The following is an 18694-nucleotide window of genomic DNA, read 5'->3' on the forward strand; positions in this document are numbered from 1 at the left end:
TCATATCTGAGGAAGTGTTTTCAGTCTAACACTTAGGTCCTGTGATTGACTAAGAAGCATTTTCTGCTATCCACAACTTGGTCTAGGTAAAATACTACTCTTCAAGGACAGTCACCTGACAGAGTTTTCATGGATCACATACCTTTTGATGCCTTCTGCATCTCCCAGTTACAGTATCTCCCTTCTATTCTGTCTACTCTACCTAAAATAATAAGAGATCCTCTGTGCAAAGCACTTTCCAATTTATCGGGGGCTCTCAGAACTTTTTCAAATTTGATTTTACCAGATCCCTGTCAGGTGAATGAGAACAGACGTGACAAGTCTATAGATAGAGAAATTGGGATTCTGGGAGGTTAAGTGATTTACCCAAGGTCAATAAGTGGCAGAGCCAAGACTTTAACCCATGTCTTAGGGCTCCTCTTACTGGACTTTTTTCAATACCCCCCAGTGCCTCCATTCCAAGATCGGTACCCTTACCTGTGATATAGCAGGTGACCTGTCTGTTCTGCTCAGAGATATCAGCATCAAAGGTTTTAAGAGTGGCCACAGGTTCACCGGGTTCACTATTCTCAACCACAGATCCTCTGTAGTCTTCAGAAGCAAATTGGGGAGCATTGTCATTCTCATCTGTAATGGAGACTTCAACCAGGACCTGAGAAGATAGCTGGGTGGTCTGGCCATGGTCATAGGCCACCACATAAAAGTGGTAGGTCTGGTGGGTCTCACAATCAAGTTCCCGGAGTGTGGTGATCCAGCCAGTCTCACTGTCAATGGCAAAGAGCTCATGGATATTGCTGTCGGGGTCCACTGGCAGCCTGTAACTCACCTGGCCATCATTCCCAGTGTCCTGGTCATTGGCCGTCACTTGAATGACTGTGGTTCCCACTGGCATATTCTCAGTGAGGACAGCTTTATATGGATCAGCCTCAAATATAGGCCTATTGTCATTGACATCCTTCACTTGGATGTTGACAGATACCAAGGAAACCAAGTAAGTGTCATTATGGGGGCAGTGTGCCATCAGATCAATCTGGTACCACTTGGTGGACTCATAGTCCATCGCCTTCCTCAGCTTTAGAACCCCTGTGTTTTTGTCCAAGGAGAAGACACCATCCCTGTTGCTCTCTGGTGTGGTGCCCTGCACTAAACTGTAGATGACTGGATCTTCAGCTGCCACGGCTCTAACAGAACCAATTTCAGATCCTTCTGGAAGGTCTTCAGATGCAGAGAATGTATACAGAGGTTCAGAAAATTTGGGCAAGGATGCTTCATTAGCAACTACCCAGAGTTGTAACTGCACCACAGAGTTCCAGTGAGGAGGACCCCCATCTTGGGCTTTGATTCTTAAGTCAAAGGCCCGATTTTCCAATCCCACCAGGCTCTCTTTCACCTTGACAACACCCGTGGTGGGGTTGATTTCAGTGATGTTTTTATCCAAGCCCTTGATCAAGTCCATGGAGTAGGTGACATCTGCATTTCGCCCTTCATCTGCGTCATAGGCCAGCACCTGGATGACTGGGAAGTCTTTACTGACATTGGATTGAATGGACACGAGGTACTCAGAGGCTTTGAACTGTGGAGCGTTGTCATTTTCATCTGTGAGGATGATCTTCACGGTGCAGAAGGCCACCCTTCCTCCTCCATCCTGAGCCATGACCTTAATAGCAATGACTCTTTCTGTTGAATTTTCCCGATCCAGTTTCTGCAGAGTGGTGATCTGGCCACGGGGGTTTATGGAGAACTTCTCCCCTGCCAGTTTATTGATGATGGTATAATCTACAGTGCCGTAGGGACCACTGTCTTTGTCGATGGCTAGCAACTCAATCACCTTGGTTCCTACCTGTGCATTCTCTGCCAATTCTGCCTCGTAAACATGCTGCTGGAACTCTGGGCTATACTTGTTGGCGTTTGTAGTGTTGATATACACAGGCACAGTTGCTAGGAAGACCCCATCAGAAGCACCTACCCTCAAATTGTAAGAAGAGTCCAGGTGCTTTTTGCAAAGGTTCAACATGGAAATGATTCCCGATGAGCTGTTCATGGAGAAATGCCGGTCCTGGTTGCCAGAAAGAATCAGGTACTCCAGGCGGGAGGTGTCCTTGCTGTCGGGGTCTATAGCTTGAACTTTGAGAACCAGGTGTCCACAGGTTGCTAGCTCACTAACATTGGCTTCATATTGAGGTTGCCTGAACTCAGGGGGGTTGTCGTTGATGTCAGACACACCGACGACCACAAGGGTTTCACCAGTGAGCGGGGGTTCTCCTCTATCCATGGCCCTGACCTTCACATGAAAGTGCTGTTGGGCTTCATAATCCAGCTCTCGAGCTGTGGACATCTCCCCCGTGCTCCCATTGATCTGGAAGAATTTAGAAACATCTGAGCCATCCTCTACGATCTGATAGGAGACATCGCGGTTGTGTCCTGAGTCCTGGTCAGAAGCCAACAGTTGGATCACAGGGGTCTGAGCGGGCAAACCTTCTGAGACTGAAGTGGTGTAGACCAACTGCGAGAAGGTGGGAGGATTATCATTGACGTCCTCCACCAGGACTTCCACTGTGGCTTCAGAGAATGACCCCAGAGCTGTGTCTGTGGCTCTGACCGTGAACACATGTTTGGTCTTGGACTCATAGTCCAAAGGGCCCGTTACTGTTAGGACACCGGTCTTAAAGTCGATGGTGAACAGCGTCAAGGGTTCTTCCTCCACAATGTTGTAGATGAGCCGGAGTCCCTCTGGACTCCGGGCCTGAGTGTGGAGAATTGGGGTATAGAGGGTGATATTTTCAGGCACTCTGATTTTATAGTAAGGACTCTGAAACAGTGGGTTGGATTTATTTCTGACGATGACAAGTACCTCATCCTCAGTCTGGAGGGATGGGGTTCCTCCATCGCGGGCAATGACTTTGAGGTGGTACTTATTTAAAGCTTGATAATCAAAGGGTTTCTTCAGTGATATGTCCCCAAGATAGGGGTCAATTCGAAAATATGTGTAATCTTCTGCAAATGCATATGTGACAGCACCATTAACTCCCAAATCTTGGTCAGTGGCAGATACCTGAAAGAGGACATCCCCTGGCTCTGTGCCATCTTGGATGATTGTGTGATAGGGCAGATGGTTAAATTCAGGGTGATTGTCATTGACATCCTGAACAGAGATTCTGACCAGAGCCTGAGCCACCCGCTGAGGGGTCCGATTGTCCCTCAATTCCACTGCCACCTCATAAGTGTCCTGCTGTTCTCGGTCAAATGCCACTCCTCTTGTCTGCAACACGCCTGCTGACTTGACCATACAAAACATATCTGTGCTATTTAAGAGGAAGTAGTAAAGAGTGTCATTCAAATGATTTCCCTGGACGCCAAGAATCACCAGTGCCTTTTTGTCCTGAGAATTCTCCTTCACTGTTGCCCTGTAGATATCCTGGTCAAACCGTAAGCTTGTGTTAAGAGCTTGTGTCAAAGAAATTTTTACCAGTGCGGTATCTTGATACAGGCCATCAGAAGCCCGGATGATGAGCTCCCGAGAGTGTCCCAGGAGATCAGGATTCAACACAGATATGAGACCACTGATGGGATCAATGGCGACAGCTTCATCAGCATTGCCAGTTTTGATGCTATAATTGACTTCTGAGTCATTGTCGCTGGCCCACACCATGAGGAGATCCATACCCCGATGGATGGGCTTCACTATCGTGACTTCATATATCTGGTCTGAGAACCTGGGCGGAGAGTCGTTTACGTCTCTGATATAGATGATGACCTGGGCAGACTTGGGTGCAAATAAGATGGGGCTTCCTTGGTCATGGACATAGATGCTGAATTGCAAAGAGGTCATGCTCTCGTAATCCATCTCTGATATGACGGTTAGTGTTCCCATACTAGGATCAATTTTGACAAACTTCAAGGCCTCTTGCTCCAAAATTTCATAGACCAACAAGGAATTAGCTTCTGCGTCGCGGTCAGAGGCACGAATCACAAAGGGGTTGTTGTTTTCATCCATGATCATGCTGTACAAGGGAGCTGCTTCGCTAACTTGGCCCACAAACGTCGACTTTAAGAACATGGGGGCATTGTCATTTTCGTCAATGATGTAAACGAGAACCATGACATCAGAAAATGCTCCCGCCATATTGCTGCCTCGGATTTTCAGCTGGTAAGAGGAAATTTTCTCATGGTCCAAGTTCTTCTGGGTGGAAATGAGGCCAGAATATGAGTTCATGGAGAATACGCCATCCTTGTTTCCCTCTCGTAGCTCATAGGTCACTTCAGAGGAGCTTGTAGCTGAGACAAGGAGAATTGGGGAACCAAGAGGGATGGATTCAGGGATCTCTACAAAGTACTCGGCTTTCGAAAAGATGGGGGCACTGCTCTCTGAAGGGTGGACGTGAACGACCACTGTCGCCAGGTCATGCCACCGCGGGGAGCCTTGGTCTTCTGCCTTCACTGTCAGCGTGTGCCGGGCATGGTGTGCCTGATGGAGTTTCTGGGCTAGCGTGAGGATGCCCAGTAGGGCATCGATGTTGAAGAAACCCTTGCTGTTCCCTGAAACAAAAGACAAGACAAACTGAAGTGTATCACCCGCGGGAGGTACCACCTAGGCGTTCTAGCCCAGTAAAGAGGCCGTCACAGAACACTTGGAAAAGCACACTCCATTCTGTATTTCAGTGATGCCTTTTATAGGAAAGGGTTCAGTTACACGATACAGAATTTTTAACCATCCTTTGCATACCTCTTAATAGCTTTGGTTATACACTTGATAGATGAACACTATAAATACGGACTCATAAATTGTCACAATTGGTTGGGACTTAAAAACCCCTCTGTCTACTCCTCACCTTGTCTATGGCGGGGAGTCTGTGGTCAGGCTTGGGGAGTGAGTGGCGAGGAATCAAGTGCGGAGGGCCTGGATAGACACCCCCCCCAGATCTTGAGGCTCCTGATCAGATGCCGTTTCCACCACCACACCGGAATGTTCTCAACGTCAGGCATTCTCACAAAAGTCATTAGGTTGGTGCAAAAGTCATTGTGGTTTAACCGGTTAAAAATCATCACAATTGCTTTTGCACCAACCTAATAATTTTTCTATATTCCGCCACTACCAATACTATTTTGCGCTATTCTCCAACGGATGTTTTCCTGTAAATTGGTTCATTTTTTAAATTTAAAATATTTTAGCAGGCAACTTTCTATTGACACTTCACACAGAAAACCATCACTGCTTGCCACAAATCAGCTTACTGTAAAATCAAGTCAATGGAAAAAGGTCTCATTAAAATCTGGATAAAATCTATTGCTTGCTAAAGGGTCAGAGCCTGAGACCTATCCTCTTTCTTTGGTAAAAACGAAGAGTAGCAAGTATTAGAGAAACTATGGCTGAGTGCTATTTCTTTCTTTATACATTCCTGTGCTTTCTATGTTTTACAAAATGGGCCCTGTTACTTTTGTAATCAGAAGAATATGTTAAAATGAAATCTTACCTTATCTATAAAATAAAAGTAATACCTCCATCAGTGGGGTTGCTAATGAGATAAAAGACGTGATTATACTTTGTAAATCACAAAGAGTAAGCAATTAATGGGTTATAATGTGTAATATTATTCTTCAGGGATAAATAGACTTCTGCCATATGGCGAGGTATAACAATTTAGGTTTTTTCAAAAAAAGAAAGTGTGAAAAGCTCTGATTTCCTGTGAAAGTATATAAGATACTGACAAGCAGTAATAAATGAACCTTATGCTCCATGAAGGCAGGGAGCAAGTTATATTCATCTGTGTCCCTCTACATCACCTAGCTCTCTGAAGTATTAATTATCATTAAAGATAATAATTATTAAATATCATTAATTATGAATTACCAAGCATTACAAATTATCATTAAGATTAGTTGGATCTAGATATTAGCATTTTTGTTCCATCCATTACCTGTACTAAGCACTTATTCATAATAGCAATAACCCCTGGCATTTATATAATACTCTGTAGTTTACACACAGTTTCTCTTTCTGGCACAGGCAATATTATCCCATTTTTGAGATGAAGAAAACTATATAAGAGATACAAAATCATGATGTGGCCTTAGCAGAAAATTAAAATTACTCCTAAAAGATGCCATACCATCTTTTAAAGTATTTACAGGTCCCTTCTATTGTAGAGGCAAAGATATTACATTTTAAAATGTTGCAGGAACTTCATAAGCATCCTCTGTGTGTCTGGTCATTGGTGGGTTTATATAATATATATGTAAATTCTCCCATAATGTGAGTAGTCCCTTAGTTCTTATTCTTATCATCTTTGGAAGTACATTAACTTAGGTCAGTATAGTCCCAGGGAACGCTCTAGAGCAGTAACTTGCCAAAGCTTAGAGAACTTGACCTCTGATTAACTTGCACAGTCTTGTCTCTGGTGCTTTTCCTTATTACTGAAGCCCCTTCCCCCCTGCTCTGGACTCTCACCTTTCAGAAAGGAGTAGTGGACTTCGGCGTTGGCTCCCCGGTCACCGTCCAGGGCTCGGACTTGGAGCAGCTCCGTGCCAACGGCTGTGGTGTCAGGAATATTCACCTCGTAGTGGGGCTGGGTGAAGTGGGGTGGGTGGAGGTTCCCATCCTCCACGTGAATGGATACCCACACAAAATTCCTCTTGATGGGCATCTCCTGGTCTCGGACCTATGGGTCCAGGGGGGCAATGGATAAGCAGCAAATGGAGTGGAAAGGGATAGGGTAAGATTAAGCTCAATGAAACAGAATGCCGACGAAAAATATACCTAGTTGTAACTCTCTGTATTCCTTTAAATTTTGCTCTTATGTACGTTCTTTTTTCTTTTCAAATACTTTTATTAATTATTGATGATTGGGTTTAGCTATCTTAATGGCTCATCCCACCTTAGGAGAAAGGCAGAAATAAACAGGGAAACAGTATTTTCCAAATTAGGTCTCAGAGACTATTAGTTCTTCACGATGTGAACATGTTATGCAGGGGAAAAATCATTGTATGGTCAAGTAAATTTAGGCAGTACTGAATTAGATGGAGTTAAAGTTTCCTTTGCTGCAGGACTTCTCAGAGCTTTTAATATATATTTATGTGCCCAGAGGATGATAAACTAACACATAAGATCCCTGAACTTGGAGTCAGGAAGGCTGGACTCTGATTCTGGTTCCATCATAAAGAACCATGATGGTGAGCACATCTTTCTTCCTTTGAGGACGTCAGGTATAAGATAAGAGAAAAGGTAGGATCAGGGCTTGGACTCTACTGAGGCAAGTGAGGCATGTAGGGCATACATTTAAGGAGGTGCTTATTCTCAGGGTCGTCAAAGTCCAGGCACAAGACCCTGAGAGTGAGTCCTCCTCAAATTTTGTACCCTCCATACCTGGCTCACCTCACCTTAGTGTTTGCTCTGGGTGGGATGGATGGTGTCTGGGTCCTTCCCAACTCTGACATGACATGAATCCACATCGTGGTCATGGAGCAGGGAGAGAACTGTTGGGGGATATTTGGAGCGAGTCCAAGGTTGCAGGAGTTTTCTTGGCAGCTGTCGCAGACATCCTTTCTGGAAGGGACGTCTGGCAGGCTGTGAAATGTCACAACTCATCTCCCGGATTATCATTATGAGCGTCAGTACACCCGTCCCACCAGGGAAAAGGGAGCTGTCAGCATGCCTCCCAGCGTCCGCCCCCATGCGTGCAAGCACTTTGTCACCCAATTTCTCAGGGGACTCACCATGACTGTCAGCATGTGCTGGGAGGGCCCTGAGCCCAGGTCCAATTTCCCCACTGTCACCAGAACACCACTGCTTGGGTCCAGCTGGAAGAGGCTGGCACTTTCTGGGTCTTGGCTGCCGTGTATGGTGTAGATGAGGCCCTTGCCCCTGTCTTCATCTGTGGCCTGGACTCGGACGAGCTCAACCCCAGGCAGTGTGTCCTGGGGGACTCTGACCTCATAGTGAGCTTCTAGAAACTGGGGCCGATGGTGGTTCACGTTGGCAATCATGAAGATGTAGACCTGGGGAGGCGAGCGAGCGAGAACGTGGACTGGGAGCCGCCGAGGGCCAGGGGCCTCGTCTGTCTGTTCTCCCCTGTGTCCTCTGGGCCCAGCACAGCGCCCGGTGCACGGCACTCAATCCATGTTGGTTGAATGAATGATAGAATCTCAAATCACAAAGCTTTCACACAGTATGCAGCCTAGTGGTTTGCAAAACCAAAATTTTTGTTAAAGGATCTTTACAAATGCAATTTTGTGTGAAATCCCAATATATACTGTGATTCCCCGAAAATAAGACCTAGCTGGACCATCAGCTCTAATGCATCTTTTGGAGCAAAAATTAATGTAAGACCCGGTATTATATTATATTATATTATATTATATTATATTATATTATATTATATTATATTAGACTGGATGTTATATAAGACCCAGTCTTATATTAAAATAAGTCTTATATTAAAATAAGACTGGGTCTTACATTAATTTTTGCTCCAAAAGACGCATTAGAGCTGATGGTCCGGCTAGGTCTTATTTTCGGGGAAAACACGGTATATGAAACAGATAAAACTCTGGCTGAAGCCAGAGTAGAAATCCAAGCCCCACTTACCTGACCATCATTCCTCAAACCCGTGGTAGCCCTTGTGCCTGTCTGTCTTTAATTGAAAACTGCCAATTTGGACAAACCCCCTCGTCACACGGAGATCCACAGTGGGAACAAGAACCCTCTCGAGATTACAGAAGCAGAGAATGGACCCACTAAGACGGGGACGTGGAACCTGGATTCCAATTCGGCATTCTCTGAAGTACACCGTATTCGCAGAAAGCCTTTTATAGCTTTGTCCCAACCAGGGTGGCCTTCCATCTTCCCTCACTTTGTGGGTCCCCAGTTGAGGCCTCTAACCTGGGTGGTGATGGTGTGGGACCCATCAGTCACCTCCACGGTCAAATTATAACTCAACCTCCTCCTCGTATCGAGAGGCTTGGCGATGACGATGCTGCCCGTGGTCTTCTCGATGTCAAAGTCCATGTCCTGGTCCCCACCTGGAGTGCAATTGGGGGAAACACACGCCACCTCAGTGACTTAGCGGGAGCACCCCTGGGATTTGGCGGGCAGAGTCATAGGAGGTGGCAGGAGGCTTGGTTGGAGGGGCTGTGGGCATTCAAGGAAGAACCTGAGTCAGGGACTCTAAGACAGTTCAGCAACTATGACGCCTGGGTGACAGGCTGCAATTTACCTCCCAGGAGTCTGAACAAGCTGTAACTTATCCTGTTACGATATTATCAAAATCCAACGATGATACAGAAAAAAGAACCTTATAAGGACTGAAGAGTCCCAGAGGAAGATAGAAATTAGCCATAGAACATACTCTGCTGCCAGGATTGAAACAGGCAGGAGTAAGGGAGCTCTACTTCATGGGGTGCAGGCAACCTGCGTGACCTGAAGGCGCCCGTACACAGGAAAACTGAAAATAATTCTGGTCGGCAAGAGGAAATTCATTTAATGCACTCTAAGAACCCAAAATATAGAATTAGCATGCATCTATTAAAATGTTTACTAAATAGGAATCTGTTTAGTAACATGGAAATATGTTCACGATATATTTTTAAAGGTTAGAAAACAATGTTGTAATACAACCTTAAGTGTGTGTGTGCATGTGTGAAAAAAAATGACCAGGAGGAAACACATCAAAATTTTAACACTGGATTAGCTTCTGATTGGTGGGGGTTGAGGTAGGAGTTTATTCTCTTCTCAGCACTCATTTGTGTTTTCTAAATGTTTTTTAGAGTACATGTATTAATTTTGTATAAAAGAAAAACCGAAAAAGAAAAATCAACAAACAATGAAAAGGAGCAGTGAATCAGAACTGGAAATAAATCCAGGAGGTTAAAACCTTAGGACAAGTGCATATCTGATTTCTAATCCAGGCTAGGAAACTGTAATAGGAATCCATGGTTCATGTGGTGCTGAAACTCTTAGATTAGAGATTCTTCACCCAGAATTCCTGGCTGGGTTTCAGAGAATCTGTGAAAGCCTTACATTTGTATGTGCATTTATGTTTGTGTGTCCATGTGTGCAACTTTCCGGGAAGAGGGCCGAAGCATTCATCAGACTCCCGGAGGGATCTATGACTGATCCCTCCCCCTCCCAGATGTTTTAACAACATCTTGGTTTAGAGACAGAAAGGAGTTTCAGAGAAGGCCATCAGAGCTTGGACCCAAGTGTCTCCTACATGAGAATGGATGCTTTCCCCTGATTTTGAGGATGGAACCTGGGACCAGAGCATAAGCATGGCCCCAGGTATAGCTGGTCTCAGGCTCATCGTCCATGAAATCAGCTCTACGCTGTTTTTCACGTGGAGGCAGAAGAGGAAACATAACACCTCTGGGCCTCCCTGGACCACCCTCTTAAGTCTCCCAGGCACTTGGGGTAGCTGAGGCACTGCTCACTCTGGCTGGGGTTCCCAGTGAGACCATGGAGCTTCCACCTGAGATGACAGCTTGTGTGGAAGGGAAGTTTGGCAGAAGCGGTGCGCCTATTACTCGCTGCCCCAGAGAACCAGGGAAGATGCCTCACCATTCATGGCCAAGGGAGGGACTTCCGGGGAGCATGACCTGAGAGGGCTCAGAAGGATTGTACCGTGAGGATGAGGGCTGGTCCGTAAGGGCGGGAGGGGCTGGCCTGCGTGGGGCCTCACCTGAGATGCTGAACCAGAAGAGGCCGGGTCGGCCCTCCACACTGATGACCCCCACCATGTGGTTCACAGGGTCTGTCTCCATGACTGTAAAGCTGTAGGGGGGCTCGTCAAAGGCCAGCAGGATGGAGGAGGGCCGGGGCTGGGGAATCCACTCAATGTGTAGCCGGACGCTGGCTGAGAGTGGAGGCTGCCCACCGTCTGTTGCCTTGATCTGAAAAGAGGCCAAAACTGAAATTGAGGCTTTGTCTGTAGGGTCGGGTCCAAGAAACCAGAAGCCCTAGGTGGCCCGCCAAGAAACAGGGACCCTGTGACTGACTGAGCTGGCCTCTCGGTCATTCTCGATACACAGTTGAGGGCTTACTGTAAACAAGCACCATGCTAGCTGCAGTGGGCACAGTGCTGAACAAAATATGTAACTGTGCTCAAGTACCTCGTGAGTACTGAAAAATAATCAAAGGCTTACTGCATGCTAGTCGTGCACCCAGACTTCACATACACGGTTCTTTTACCCTTCCCAACAACCATACACGTAGTAAACTAGAATTTATTGAGCCTTCAGTATTATCAGGCCCTGCTCTAAGAGCCATGTGTGCAATATCTAATTTAGTCCGTATGACATATCCCCGAGAGAGGTACCATTGTCACCTCCCTTTTGCTAAAAATGGGGACTTCACCCGCCTGGGGTTGTCTGCCTGGCGGGCAGTGAGGCTGGGTTGGATTTAGGCTGTTTGACATGAGAGCCCATGCCCTGGCCACTTGCTACCATGGCTTTCTACAAGGAAAATGTTCTTAGCCCCATTTTATGGATGATAAAACAAAGGCTCCAAGGGGTTAAGTGACTTGTCCAAGCCCCACAGGTATAAAATGGCAGGGCTAGGATTGGAACCCAGGTTTATCATGATTCCAAAGCCCCTGATACTCTCACCAAAACCCTTATCTCTAAGAATAGATCAGATTTCCCCAGCAAGGACCTTATTGCCTTCAAAGAAAAAGGCCCAGAATTCGGATCCTTTGGCTGAAGTTGGGGCTCCCAGTCTGTCTTGCAGTACCACCTCCATCATGCCTGGTGGCTGTCTCCCTGTCCCTCTCCCCCGTATCGTTTAAGAAAACCCCCTTCCGTGGCCTCCATCCACCCCTCACCGTCAGGATGTTGTACTCTCCGGCTGTGAAGGTGCTGCTCGATGACACCACGCCCGTGACCGGGTCGATACTGAAGCCCTCCTTGTCGCTCTCCTCTATACTGTAGGTGACCCTGCCATTGAGCCCTGTATCCAGGTCCGAAGCCACCAGCCTGTACACAGGCCCAGGGGTCACCGGGCTCAACCTCTCTGGAAGACGGACATTGAAGAGCTTGTGGGAGAACACGGGGGGGTTGTCATTGACGTCCAAGACGCACACCACCACCCTGGAGGTGGACCGTAGTGGGGGCTCCCCGTTGTCTAGCACCACCACCTGGGGATAGAATCCAGCATGAGCTGCCAAATGCAAAGCAGTAAACATGTGTCGCCACCCAAAGCAACCCTACCATTCATACCCCTGCTTTCGACAGCCTGGAAATATCAGTCAGTGTCAGTCCATTCTTGGGTATAGGCTCGTGATTTTTATTCTCATAACCTCACCTATTTGGAACCCAGCTCTCTGGTAACCCTGCCCACAGGAGAGTCAGCAAGGACAGAGAAAGAAACCAGAAAGAACTGGAAGAAGAAAAAGTCTTGGAGGCTCGAGACAAAAACTGGCAGTCTTTGCTCAGGAGGCTACGGGTCATTTCTCGGAGACCGTTTACTTTTTATTTGCTCGTAATTCTCATAAGCTTTGTTCTCCAGCTTCTTTAAGCTACTGGAGGGTAGAAAAAACAAATGAGAAGATGTTTAGGAAGGAGTGGGTGGGGGGCACCTTTTGAGTCAGACAGGCGGCTCGATGCATGAAATGAAATCCAGAGTGAGAGAAAAGGCACTGAAACAATGTCAGAATCAGGGAGTATTTCATGTAGGGGCACATTGTCCCATGCATCAGTGTCCCCAAGGGTACGAGGCAGGACATGGCTACTCTAAATGGTTCTGCAGTTTTAAAATATTTTGGTATTTAAAGATAGATGCCTCCATTGAGGTGTGGAGAATGCTTCAGTCTCTAGGCCAGTGAGCTGCTGCTTACTGATATAATACCGTTTCTTACAAAGGAAATGTGTAGAACCCAGGAGCATAAAAGGCAAAGTTTATTTCGATTCTGATGAGGAGAATGTGTCTCTCCCACCTGACGTCTTTAATACAGATGCCTGTTCATTGGTTATGGCTAGCTCAGGAGGGGGCATAACCAGAGTCCTTCTGATTGGTCAAGACCCACGCCTCTCATTGGAATGGGCACTAGGCAGGGATGTGATTTTAGAGACATCCTAGAAAGATCTAGAAGGCAAAGGTCGGAGTTTTCCTCCTGGCTCTGCTACTGACCTGGTGTTTGACCTTAGGTGACTCTCTCTCTGGATCGTGGGGATGGGCTGGAAATAGACTCAAGTGCATAGCACATGTGTACTGCTCCTTATTCCTGCACTCGTTGCAGGCATTACTAATCAATCAGTGCTTGCTGCTCAGCCTGGATATGGTTTCAGAGTCTTTCCCTTCACAGTGCTAAAGAGCCGGGAAAGACCCTAAGGGTCTTCATCACCAACCACAGCAAGTCTCCTCCCTGAGCCTGGCGCCCTCCTCTGTCACAGTACTTGGAGACGTGCATGTGGCCCCGAGGCCTCGCTTGGCTCCAGCCTGGCCTCCTTCAGGAGGTTTGCGAATCCAGAGTGGGTTCACCGCCATTACTCACCTCCAGGATGTGTTCATCCTTGTTCTCTCGGTCCAGCTGCCGGGCCGTGGACAGCAGACCTGGGGGAGAGATAGTAGGAGGGAGACCTGGGCTCCTAGGCCTCCTAGAGCCACTTGACTGGGGGGAAATTCAGGGTTACATTCAAATCCCAGATCGGCATTCTTCTGGTGTTTGGACAACAAGAACATTAAGGGGAAAGAGAAGGGGAAGTGAGGAAGTGGAAGAGGACAGCAGAGATGATGGTACCCACGGAGGTTCCCATCTACATCCCCTTTCACCACTAGGAGGGTGTTGTGCACAATATTTCACTGAGTAAAAATGGCAGCTTGTCGGGAGTTATAAATGTCACTGCCTCCCGTTCATGAGAAATCACACAGTGGTGGCCTTTTACTCCTTTGTTATTGTATTATTCACCTGGGTCCTGGTACCGGTTCTCCCCGTGACCCGCTGACACAGATGAGCCAGAGGTGGGTTCCTCTCGGCTCACCTGCAAATTGAGGAGGGGGACTTGGTGATCTGTAAGTCTAGTTATAATTTTATGAGGCCCTATGTCTATACATTGAGGCCACAAAGGAGAGAAGGTGCCAGTTCTCTGCAAGCATCTGGAAAGTCAAGACAGGTTATCAGGGGCCCAAGGGGCATCCGAGCCCTGTAGACTGAGAGGCCATAGGCGGTAAGAGGTTTTCTTAAATAAGAGCAGAGCTATTCGATGGGGTCAGTGGGTTGTCTGAAGTCTTCCAGTAGTTGCTTGATATTGTTTAGGCAATTAAATAATGGAGTCATGGAATGAAGTGAGGGGAAAGGGGATTCTGCGTTGAGGTGGAGCCTCCAGCACTGGAAATGGACGTGTGACGTGAGGAGTGGCCTCTGATGGGGACAGGTCCTTGCCTTGTGCAGTAGAACCAAGTCATCCTGACGTTTTCTTCCCTGACGGAAGGCAGGCAAGGGAAGGATCAGACGAGGCGCCTGGAAAACCCCACGGCTAGGGGTCCTTCCAGTCGGAGAAGGATGACGCATTCCTCTGGGACAGTGTGGATATTGTCCCTGGCCACCCCACCTACTCATCCCCAAGCTAAGAGGCCCGATGGGGAGGGGGCTCATAATCTGGCCGCCCCCCACCCCAGAAGAGTGCAGGGACGAGGGGGCCTTGGCACGTAAGGCTTTCTTCTGGCTCAGTCCTTGCTTTCCTCTGCTCCTTCTCTGCCTTCAGCTCCGCTTCGCCCCTTCTCTCTTCTCTCTCTCTGTTTATCTCTCACCACCCTCCTCTCTTCCTATCCAGGTCTTGATCTCTACTGTCCCCCTCTTGGCCTCTGAATCGCAGACACTCTTTTTCCGTCTCTCTGCCCCTCTGCTTTTTCTTTTCTGTCTCTGCCTTTCTCTCACTGCTGCCTCCTCCCACCTTCTAAGGGCCAGTGTCCCTGGACTTGCCTGTGGCTTCCTCGGCCATTGTCCTGTTTTCAGCCTCTTCCCCCCACTGAGATCGACGTCAGAATTCCCAGGGAGCCTGTGTGGCATGGAGACATGGCAGAGCCCCTCTACGGGGCTGTGTGAGGGGCCACTAAGGACTCTTCCTGGCACAAGGTGGGCAATCAGCTAATTCAGCTCTTATGATTTCTCTCCTCCAAACAAAATTTCCCCCATTACCTCATCTTAGGCCCATTTTTAACCCTTCCTTCCCCCTTTTTTCTCATCCAATCATTTTCCAACTGCTGTTGATTCCACCTCTGATGGATTCCAGATCCTTCTACTTCTTTCACCCTGACCCACCGGTCTAGGTCTCACCCCAACTACCTTCCCAACTTTCTCTCCCTCTCCTGCCCTCCCTCAGGATCATAAAGGCCAACCCTCACTGAGCTCTTACATGTCCAGACATTCTTCTGAGCTCTTTCTGTATCTCTATCTATGAACTCATTTAATATTCACAATGGCCCAGGAGGTAGCTGTTGTTACCTTCGTAGTGCTGGAGAAAACATCAGGCATGGAGCAGTTAAGTAACCCTCCCAAGATCTTACAGTTAATAAGTGGTGGAAATGGCTGTGCCTTTGGAAAACTGACCTGCTTGCTGTGTCTTCAACAAGACCTAGGGCTTCTTCCCTCCTGCCTGCTGTTCCTATCATGTCACTGTCCTTGCCCACGGGGCCTCCCAGCCCTCCCTGTCCTTCAGCTCCGTGTAACCGCCCCGTTCCATGACCCCCTGGCTGATGTGCCACACGGAGCCGCGTCCTCTTTCCTCTGAGCCGTCACGGCACCACATCGACATATATCTCACAATGTGTTCTTTAGTCCTGGTCCATAGTTTTTTCTATTTGGATCTTCATGCTCCTGATGAAATGAATTCCTCCAAGCAGGAAATTGTGTTGTATTTATCTTCTTATCTCTCCACAGCACATAGTTTCAGCGCTTTGTAAGGGCAGACACCTTTAAACATTTGCTGAATGAATGAATGCATCTTGGGCTTAACAAAAGAATGTGGATGCTGGCAGAGATTCATTCATTCATTTCCCAGTTATTTATTGAGGTCCTAGGGTGTGCCAGGCACTGAAGATATTATAGTGGGCAAAAACAATCAAGGTTCCTTTTCTAGAAAGCCTTTGAAGCCTAGTGAAGGACATGGATAATTAGTGGAATAATTACACAAATGAATGTAGTGTGTTCTATGTGATAAATGTTTTAAAAAAGGAGGCGGGTAGGTGGTGCTAGGAGATGCATTACAGTATCAGGAAAACCTTCTGTAAGGAAAGAACAGCTGTGCTGGGATCTGAAAGAAGAGCAGGAGTTAGCCAGACAAAAGGAGACAAGAGACCCTTGGCAGAAGGAACAGCGTGTGCAAAGGCTCGGTGCCAGGAGAGGGCATGAACTGAAGCGGCCATGTGGCTGAAACCATAGAGTGGCAGGGTGAGAGGCAGCAAGGTGAAGCCAGAAAGGTCAGCAGGGCCAGGCCAGGCCCACGTTTGTGGGACACAGCGGGACCTGGCTTTATCTCAAGGGCATAGGGACACCATCCATGGTGTCCAAGTAGGGAAGTGGGACAATACAATGGTGGTGGTAAGAAAACTGGATTGGGCACTCGGTGCTTATTTTATTTTTAGAGGTTTATGCTGGTAACAATTTTCTTCTCCAGTGCAGGAAGACTGAGAACATCTCTGCCCTCTGGGGCATTTTGCCAGACCCCATGCCAGGGAACTGTTGACAGTAAATAGAATAGGGATTTGGAAGACATCGAGGAGCTAATGCTCTAAGTGAGAGATCTCTTCCATCTCCTGAAAAGGGAGGGACAAGGTGAGCCCAGGTAGAGAGCCAGTTAGGCCTGTTTTCCAGGGTGAAAGTATCCTTCTAGGAAGATAATCCATTCTCTGAGGTCAAAGGTTAACAAGAAAGTTCCAAACAAATGTCACTGTGCAAGGAGACACTTGTATCCCTCACCCACTGTCGGCCTCAGGACCCCAGGCTCATGCTTTCCTGGTCTCTTTTTGTCTTAGGGATGGGTGAGTGCCCTCCAGCTTTCCTTCTTTCCCCATCTTCCAATCTCACCAGGGTTCTGTCTTTGCACGAGTGAACTGTGGGAGCTGGGGAATAGGATCGTGGGTTCAGAGGAGAGAATGTCAGTCTTCTCGGCAATGGGGTGTTGTTCATCCTCCAAGAGGAAGATATGGCCTTGGAGGAGTCCCGCAGCAGCGGGGACTGGCTCTCAAACTCCAGCACCAACAGGAGCCAGGCAGGCAGCTTGAATGCAGGCAGTGGGCTGAGAGTCACGCAGTAGGAAATGAGGGGCTGTGAGGACCAGAGGACACGCGCCTGGTGTACATAGGGAGCTGCTATGGCCTCCAGGCAATGGTGGCCCAGTGGGAAGTGGGGGGAGGGGAGTCAGTGTGGCCAGATCTAGTTTTTTAAGAACTAGAAATCTGGAATGTTTCTGTGGAATTTCCTCATTTCCAAATGTTGGCAACAACTTGAAACATCATTGTTTAAAGCCTGTGCAAGCCAAATAAAACACCTGTGTGGGCTACATTTGGCTCACGGATGCAAGCTGGTGACCGTGGATTCCTCTAAACCACCCACCATCCTTGCCCCAGATGGCCTCGGGCCAAGGATAGATATTTGTGGGATGGTTGGCTCTACTGAAGTGGCTCTCTGTTGCTACCACTCTATGCGCAGGCTCGAGACCAGCTTGGAACTAGGGTTAGGAAATTCAACCGGTGGCTTGTGACTCAGGGGAGGGGTCAGTTGGGAGCCCTTGGCGGTCTGCAATAGTCCCAGCTTGACCACCAGGCAACCTGCTAGCATCCCTCGGCCCCAAGAAAACTGGCATAATCTTATTTTCCCATAGAGACAGTTCTCAAACTCAGCACTCATCAGAATTCCCTGGACATCTTGTTCAAATTCAGATTTCCGGGCCCCAACCTCAGTTCTGATTCCGTAGGTGGGACCTGAGAATTTCACTTTTTAACAAGGTCCTAGGTGATGCTGATGACCCCGGCTCAGGACCACCCTCTGAGAAGCGCTGGCGTAGGGAACCTTGTTCCCCCAGGTTTCGGAGGTCCTTACCTGTGAGAGGGTGAATAGCAAAGAACCCCAGGTGGTTCCCACTGGTGATGTTGAAGGTCAGCTTCCCTTTGGAGCTGGAGTCCAGGTCCCAGGCGTCCAGCTGAAGCACAGAAGTGTTCAAGGGTGCGTCCTCCCGGACAGAGGGGTAGAACACGGGTCTGGACATCCGGGGTGGGTTATCATTCACATCCGTGACCTCGATGTAGACCTCAGTTACAGCAGAGAGGGGTATGGAACCCCGATCTACTGCTAGCACCGTCAGCCAGTAGCAGGACACAAATTCCCGGTCCAGCGGTGCCAGAGTCTGAATCAGTCCTAGGACAGTTGACCACCAAATGCAGAATATTTCAGAGCTCAAAGTAGCATTAGAAATCGTCTTACCTAACAGTGCCCAAACTGTACCGTGGAAAGGATAGTAACAGGTATTCCATGAGAACTATTGTCAATATGGTGTGAGAGCTGCTAAATTCAACATGGGAATTATATTCGTACTGTAGAACCTCTCAGAGACTTCCTCTGATAAAAATAGGCCCCTGACTGGCAGATGGGCATCTGCAGCATTCCCAGAAGCGGTGGTAGTAATTGACCTACGTTCTCCTAACTATTTCAACCCAAGTCCTATTGATTGATTGATTTCATATTCTCTAAGGGATTTCCTTACAGGTGTTCTT

General features: G+C 47.8%; 2 protein-coding genes across 3 annotated transcripts in view; one reads left to right on the forward strand and one right to left on the reverse strand.

Annotated features, from left to right (window-relative positions):
* SLC36A1 (solute carrier family 36 member 1) overlaps window positions 1-18694 on the forward strand; it is a 217960-nt gene that overhangs the window by 81647 nt on the left and 117619 nt on the right. The gene's annotated exons all lie outside the window — the stretch shown is intronic.
* The window catches only part of FAT2 (FAT atypical cadherin 2), a 73664-nt gene that overhangs the window by 31807 nt on the left and 23163 nt on the right, over window positions 1-18694 (reverse strand). The window contains exons 3-10 of the mRNA XM_019734294.3: window positions 18024-18338; window positions 13479-13537; window positions 11811-12122; window positions 10671-10881; window positions 8876-9015; window positions 7711-7992; window positions 6446-6656; window positions 478-4536 (exon numbers count right to left, since the gene is read on the reverse strand). Of these exons, the coding sequence (XP_019589853.3) occupies window positions 478-4536; window positions 6446-6656; window positions 7711-7992; window positions 8876-9015; window positions 10671-10881; window positions 11811-12122; window positions 13479-13537; window positions 18024-18338 (5589 nt within the window). The remainder of the gene's footprint in view (window positions 1-477; window positions 4537-6445; window positions 6657-7710; window positions 7993-8875; window positions 9016-10670; window positions 10882-11810; window positions 12123-13478; window positions 13538-18023; window positions 18339-18694) is intronic.

The sequence above is a fragment of the Rhinolophus sinicus genome, chromosome 5, assembly GCF_057876585.1.
Source record: "Rhinolophus sinicus isolate RSI-liver-muscle chromosome 5, RSI-T2T, whole genome shotgun sequence".
NCBI classification, from domain to species: domain Eukaryota; kingdom Metazoa; phylum Chordata; class Mammalia; order Chiroptera; family Rhinolophidae; genus Rhinolophus; species Rhinolophus sinicus.